This window comes from Condylura cristata, unplaced genomic scaffold (genome assembly GCF_000260355.1).
Source record: "Condylura cristata isolate star-nosed mole 26May11 unplaced genomic scaffold, ConCri1.0 scaffold00004, whole genome shotgun sequence".
In the NCBI taxonomy this organism is placed as follows: domain Eukaryota; kingdom Metazoa; phylum Chordata; class Mammalia; order Eulipotyphla; family Talpidae; genus Condylura; species Condylura cristata.
Genome location: NW_004567105.1, coordinates 37,638,344 through 37,645,759, shown reverse-complemented (window position 1 = coordinate 37,645,759; position 7,416 = coordinate 37,638,344). Strand labels below are relative to the sequence as shown.

At 39.2% G+C, this 7,416-nt stretch overlaps 1 protein-coding gene across 2 annotated transcripts in view; it reads right to left on the bottom strand.

Annotated features, from left to right (window-relative positions):
- Nucleotides 1–7,416, bottom strand: part of SLC38A1 (solute carrier family 38, member 1) — a 72,785-nt gene that overhangs the window by 51,081 nt on the left and 14,288 nt on the right. For both annotated transcript variants that reach the window (XM_004675942.2, XM_012735325.1), the window contains exon 3: nucleotides 6,252–6,469. In XM_004675942.2, coding sequence (XP_004675999.1) covers nucleotides 6,252–6,373 — 122 coding nt within the window. In that variant the 5' untranslated portion in view covers nucleotides 6,374–6,469. The remainder of the gene's footprint in view (nucleotides 1–6,251; nucleotides 6,470–7,416) is intronic.

The window sequence follows — 7,416 nt, the reverse complement described above, 5'->3', positions numbered from 1 at the left end:
AAAAAAAAATGGGCAGAAGAGCTAAAAAGACACTTCTCCAAAGAGGAAATGTAAATGGCCAGCAGGTATGAAAAAAATGTTCAAAATCACTTGTAATCAGAGAAATGTAGATCAAAACCACAATGAGACACCACATTATACCTGAGAGAATGGCACATATTAAAAAGCAGGAAACAACAAATGTTGGCAAGGATGTGGTGAAAAAGGAACTCTTTTACACTGCTTGTAGGATGCAAACTGGTCCAAACACTATGGAAAGTGTGGAGGTTCCTCAGACTACTAAAAATGGACTTTCTACATGATCTAGCAATTCCATTCCTAGGAATCTACTCAAAGGACACAAACACATTAACTGAAAAGGACACCTGCACCTCTGTTTACTGTAGCACTATTACAATAGATAAGGTATAGAAAACACCCAAATGCCCAAAAATAGGTGACTGGATTAAAAAGATGTGGTACATTAACACCATGGATACTAATCAGCAGTCAAAAAAGAAAAATTAATGTCATTAGCAGTAACATGGATGGAGCTAGAGGGATAATGTTCAGTAAAACAAGGGAAGAAAGGAAAAATATTGGAGGAATGTAGGGGAAATAAATTAGGGGACCAGGAAAATATTATAATAAATTTAAAAACTAAATTAACAGGCAACTATATATCAGAGACACTCTGCAGGGGATGGGCAAGGAGAAAGATCAGAGCAAGGGAGGGAATGTATTCTTACACAAGAGATTATGGTGATGGTGCATGCATGAATTAGTGGTTGGAACTGGGGCCTAGCCTGTATCTGAGAGGACAAAGCATGCATTGCACAAGAAAGAAGAATGTTGGAGTGCCTCCCTGGTGGCGCAGGGGTTAAAGACACAGGCTATCAAGCTACTGCCAGTCATTGCAGCACAAGTTCAATCCCTGGATAGACAGCTGACCCACATGGAGCAGCAGACCTCTCCTATCTCACCTACAGTAGTAGATTCCAGCCAGTCCACCTGTTCTGTTCCCCACCCTGTCTCTTGTGAATGCTCTCACCTCCTGCATCTCTGGGCTGCACCCCAGTTCTTATATACATAAAAAAATAAATCTTTAAATAGAAAATGTTGTAAAGATATATATATATAATTAAATTAAATTTTTAAAAATGTGCTTAGCCTCAGTAAGATAGAGAAAAAACAATGTAAACCTAAGAGATTTATTCTTAGAAATAAAAACTCAAAAATGTTTTCTTATCTAAGAAATTTAGATAAGCTGTTTGTCTTTAAAATGGTTTGGTCTTAAGCCCTAGGTTTTTGGTGATGATTAATATTGGAAACTTATTCTTATTATAAGCCTTACTACATAAGGCTTTTGACTTCTATCTGATTAAAAACTTCCTAAATATAAAACTGTATTGAAAACTTGGTATATAGGCATATCAAACAAACTAAAACCTAAGGTATTTACCTTTTGCTCCTTATCAACAACCCTGCATTTGGAATTCTAAAAAAAAAAAAAAAACTAAAACTATAATTGAAACTTTCAGGTTTATAAAGAAACTGGACTTTCAAGTTTACTTTTTGCTCCTTATTATAAGAAAATAAAATTGTTTTCTTTTTAAAAAGCCATCTAGTCCAAAAAGATAATAGTATAACAGCGATGACAATGAAAGATAATAGTATAACAGCGATGACAATGTTTTACTAAAAATGGAGGATATAATAATCCTAAATAAAAGTAAAGCGAGATGTGTATTTAACAGGAAGAAATATATTGAGAATGGTAAGGGTCTGAGAGATGGAGGGGGAAAAAATGTTAGTGTTGTAAGAAAACAAAAGAAAGTGTTAAAGGTCTGAGAAAGGGGTAGTAGGAAATAAAATTGTGTGCTTTAGTGACTTGCCATGAGCTGTAGGACAAGCCATTTAGGCAGTTTATTTCATTAGCTCCAAAGCCCAGACATGGCCTGAAAGGACTAAATGGCAGGAAGGAGACCAGTCAGGCTCTCTAAGTGCTGTCTGGTTGCCTGACAGAATTCTGCCCTAACAATGGCAGCTTGACAAAGTAACGGCATGTCTGTTAATCCCAATAATTAAAAGCGAGGTTTGTGTGAACTTAAGTGTCCATTGACACACAAATGGGTTATGAAGATGTGAGATATAAGAGAGCAATGGAATACTACTCAGCTACAACTAAGTAAAATAAAATAAAATCTTACATTTTCTGTTTAACATCACTTGTAATAAGAGAGATATAAATTAAAACCACAATGAGATACCATCTCACTACAGTGAGAATGGCACATCCTCAAACAACTAGCAACAATAAATGTTGGTGAGGATGTGGAAAAAAAGGAACTCTCCTGCACTGCTGGTGGGAATGCAAACTAGTATAACCACTATGGAAAACTGTTTGGAGTTTCTCAAACTGCTAAACATGGAGCTTCCATAGGACCCAGCAATCCCACTCCTAGGTATCTACCCAAAGGACACAAAAACACTGATTCAAAAGAACAGCTGTGTCCCCTTGTTCACTGATGCTCTATTTACAATAGGGAAGATATGGAATCAATCCAAATGCCCAAAAGTAGATAATGGATTAAAAAGAATGTGGAACATATATACACAATGGAATATTAGTCAGCAATCAAAAAAGATAAACTCATGCCTTCTGCAGCAACATGGAGGGAGCTGGAAGGGGTCATGCTTAGTGAAATAAGCCAGAAAGATAAAAGAAAAATACCAGATGGTTTCACTCACAGCAGGAGCATAAGGGATCGGTGCGGGGGGTAGGAGGGAAGCAATTGTAATAAAGAAAAACAAAAAACAATGAACAACTATATATCAGAGACATTTTACAGGGTTGGAGAGAGGAATGGGATCAAAAATGGGGGAGGTGGGAAGTGCACGAGACTATGGTGATGGCACATGGGTGATCTGGTGATGGGAAGTCCATGGGGATTACGACTGAAATGGAAAAATGAACAAAATGAAGAATGATGTAAAAATAAATTTTTTTAAATCTTACAACATTTTTGATCTTAAACCATGGAAGAACTTCAGATTATGTTAAGTGAATAAGTCAGACTGAGAAAGACAAATGCTGGCAGCCTCAGTAATATGTGGAATATAAAGAAATAAAGCAACGAAACAAATAAAGCAAAAATAAACTTTTTGAGAGCAGACTCAAGGCTACAAGATGGGAGAGGTCTGAGGTGGGGGGTAGTGAAGTGGGTAAAGGGACTCAGCTGTCTGATGACAGCTGCAAACTAGACTTGGGGGTGATGGCCATGAGCGCAGATGCTGGATCCTAGTTCGAGGCACCTGAAAGCTCCATCATGCTCTAAACCAACATCAGGTACCTTAATCAAAACATATTAGCAACCAAAAGTGAGGTTTGCATTAAAAAAAAAAAAAGCTCATGACCTATCTCAGTGAAAAAGACACAGTAAATAAGGAAATGAACACCTTCACACCACATTTGCAGGAATCAAATTCTACGTGACTAGCACCCCTTCCACACCATCTGTGCAGACTTTCATGGCCCTGGCAGGTGCTCAAGTGAGGGGCAAGGATGGGCACTTCTACCCACCACGGGGGGCATTACCCCCCCAAACTTAGTATTTTGGGTAAGTAGAAAGAGCAAGTTCAGATTAGAAACTAAATGGTGCAAAATGACTTTCACTGTGAGGTCTTCGTCTTCCAGATTTGATGGCTTTGAGAACAAAGTTTCTTTATAAAAACAAAATGTCCTATTTGTGAAATGCTAGAAGCCTACTCAGGATAAGTGGAAGTCAGTCGAAACTGCAGAGCACCCCAGAAAGAGAATAATAGAATGGTGCTGGCAGAATTTAGATTATCTTTTTTACCAATGTCCAAATGCTATAAGCAGCAGGAAAGAATAGAAAGATGAGGATTTCCAGGGCCTCCCTGGTGGCACAAGGAGTTGAAGCTCAGCACTATGAAGCTATGACCAGCCACTGCAGCATGAGCGGGATCCCCAGCCAGGAGGTTGACCCACCTGGTGCAGCAGCCCTCTCCTGTCTCGCCTGCTGCTTCCCTCAGCACTGCATTTCAATAGATCTGCTTGCTCTGCTCCCTACTCTGTCTCTGGGGAACCATGCCACCACAACCCCACACCTCTGCCCTACACCCCAGCTCTTATATACATAAGTAAATATTTTTTTTTTATTATTTTTTAAAGATTTATTTATTTGTGCATACAGAACTGGGGTGCAGGCCAGAGGCTCAGGGGCGGTGAGAGGCCTCACCAGAGACAGCGTGGGGAAAAGAACAGGCAGATCAACGAAGTACACTGCTGAGGGGAGCAGCGGGCGGGTCAGGAGAGGTCTGCACGCCATGTGGTCACCTCCGGGGCAGGCAGGAATCGAACTCATGCGGAAGCGGCTTTAGATTCTCAGTGCTGTGCGTTAACCCACTGCGCCACCAGGGAGGGCCAAGTAAATATTTTTTTAAAAAGAAAAATAAGGATTTCCTACAGACAGGCATGTACCCTGGGCCAGTGATTTTATTCTCAGTCTCAGTTTCCTTATTTGTATAATACATTTTTAAATTATCCTTATTTGCCAAAAAAATATATTATTTTGCATATTACGCATAACAATAAGTGATAATGCAGACAACCTTGGGCCCTCAAGAAATGATAATTAGTAGGAATTATTCAGAGAAAGTAAAAAGAAGTGTAGTGGAAAAAAAAAAAAGAAGTGTACTGGAGTCCAATGGTAAGAAATATTCCCTAACACAGTAAATGATATTTGGATGTTAAGAAACAACTGAGTTGCATTAACCTCAAAAGACATTTAAGGAAGAGAAAAAGGAGAAGCGAGGCGGAAATATCCAAGAGTATGCAAGTGTGGAGCTGAACCCTGCATGGACTTTAAGTACACCCATTAGAATGTAAAGCAGAAAATCAGAAATGCTTTCTACAAAGATGCTGGCTTAGCTGCCATGAAGTTCTCACACTCCATCCCAACTTCCTAACTCTGCCCTCAAAAGTGCAGCTTTTGTTGTTCTTATAAATAGTCCCTTTCTGGAGGACTCTGACTACAACAAACCACACCTCTAACTCCTAAGCGGGAGAGCGAGCTTCCTGCTAAGGGAGCACCGAAGCCGGCTATAAAGTCAGTAGGTCAGAGAATATCCCACCTCATTGGAAAGAGGGAAGGAAAAGGCGAGGAGGGGAGGACAAAAGAAAGAAAATGAAATTCACTCCTTATTACTTAAGAAACATGGAACCAAGAGTGGGAAGGACCCGCTAGCCAAGGTCACAGTTAACCACGCATCCTCTGCCAGCTGCTCAGCCTCCACTCATGGTGCCTTTTTCCTAGTATAGTTTCCAATAAAGCTCTTTGGGCTCAAGAGAATAAAACTGTAGTGGTATTTAAAATCCATGTTACAATCGATGGCTTGTTGAGATGTATTTGTAGTTATAAGAAGGGGCATTAGGAGACGCAATTTTTTTAAATATTTTAAATCTTTTTACATCATTCTTAATTTTGTGCATTTTTCCATCTCAGTTGTAATCCCCATGGGCTTCCTACCACCAGTTCACCCGTGTGCCATCACCACAGTCCAGTGCACTCCTCCCATCCAGTTCTGATCCCATTCCCCTTTCCACTCCCATAAAATGTCTCTGGTTTATAGTTGTTCACTGTTTCCATTTTTACTCTATTACATTTGTTTCTCTCTCTCTCTCTTTTGCCCCCTGATCCCTTATGCTCCTGCTATGCATGAAACCATCCGGTACTTAGGAAATGCAATTCTGATCACTACTTTTAAAAAAATATATAGTTATTTTTGTGTAGCAGAAATGGGGTATAGACCAGAGAGGGTTCACCAGGAACAAAGTGGGGAACAGAACAGGTAGGTTGATCACTTCTTGATTAAAATGCAGGCAGAGTCTAATGGCGGTGCTATATACTCTAGAGATGGGACGGGGTGAAATTCTAATCACTTAATTCAAAAGCAAAGTTTTTGTGAAGTTAGGGCTGGTTGGGTCACAAAGTATTTATACACTGAATGTACTTATACAGTTTATTAGGTTAAATTGAAAGATCTGGAGACTGAATAAATTCCCTTCCTGGTGGCTTCATCTGTTATAGCAGAGGCCCCCCACAGATGTCACATAAGCAATTCAAATGATCATCTTCAAATGGAGCCTAACTTCAGGAATGCATAATTCAGGAGAGTAGCTGAAAACTGGAATAACGTTTGAGATTATTTTTGTATTGGTTAAAAAGTGTTAGTGGAAAAATACTCACCTATTTATCTGACCATTTTCGACCTCTGTGAAATCATTGGAGTCATTGCTGATGTTGTCATCCTCGGGCACCGTCATGTTTTGTAGCTCCGTTAGTTCCAATCCACTTTTAAAATGCATCATGTTTGGAAAAGATCTGTAATCCAAAAATTAGACCAAACTCCGCTATTCTGAGTTTATTTAAAAGTGGAGAGCAGCCGACATATAAGCTTGATAACCCTGCAACACACCACAATGACAAATAATCAACAGACAAATAACACCACCGTCCATTTATTGATATTAATTGATAAAACTGTGTTTATTGATAATGCAACTTTTATATTTTGTGACTATGCATTAAAACGTTATAGACGCTTATGCCTAAATTTGATGCCTTTTATACATTTCTCTCCATTTTTAACTAAAATGAGTCAGGTTCCATTATCTTTTTATTTTATTTTATTACATTTATGCATATCAAGATAGAGATATGAGGGGTGAGAGGACTCCCCAGAGACAGAGAGGGGAGCAGAACAGGCAGATCTACTGAAATCCACAACTGAGGGGAGCAGTGGGAGTGACAGGAGAGGTCTGTGCGCCATGCGGGTCACCTCCCTAACAGCAGATCCGAACTCAGGTCTCAGTGGTTAGCAAAAGCTTGATAGTGCGGAGACTTAACTCCTGCACCACCAGAGTGGCCCCCAGGTCCCATAATTGTTACACTCATATTTATGGAATTCCATGTCAACTACAGGTAAAACAGAATCAGTGTGTTTAAATTCAAAGTGGTTATTTAAAGACATAAGATCACAGGCTATGTACAGCTGGGTGCAGGCCAGAGGGACACAAAGCACCTCTAATTGAGCCATCCCACTTTAATAAAAATGCAAATCCCCAATAAATGACGTCACGGGGATCAGCAGCAAAGGACAAATCTGTGTTCTGAAATTTAGCAAATAATTTATCCACCAACTGTAAGAGATTAAATCAATCTTTTCAATGAAATCACTCCTGACGGAATTAAAAAGTCATACTGAGGGGTTTATATTAATCCATCTAAAACTATATTCCTCATCAGAAATAAAAAAGATTTGCAATTTGCACATTTCCCTTCACATGGAAAAGTGTGATACAAATTTCTTTTATTTATGTATTTATTTATTTTTTATCTTTGTTTTTTTTTT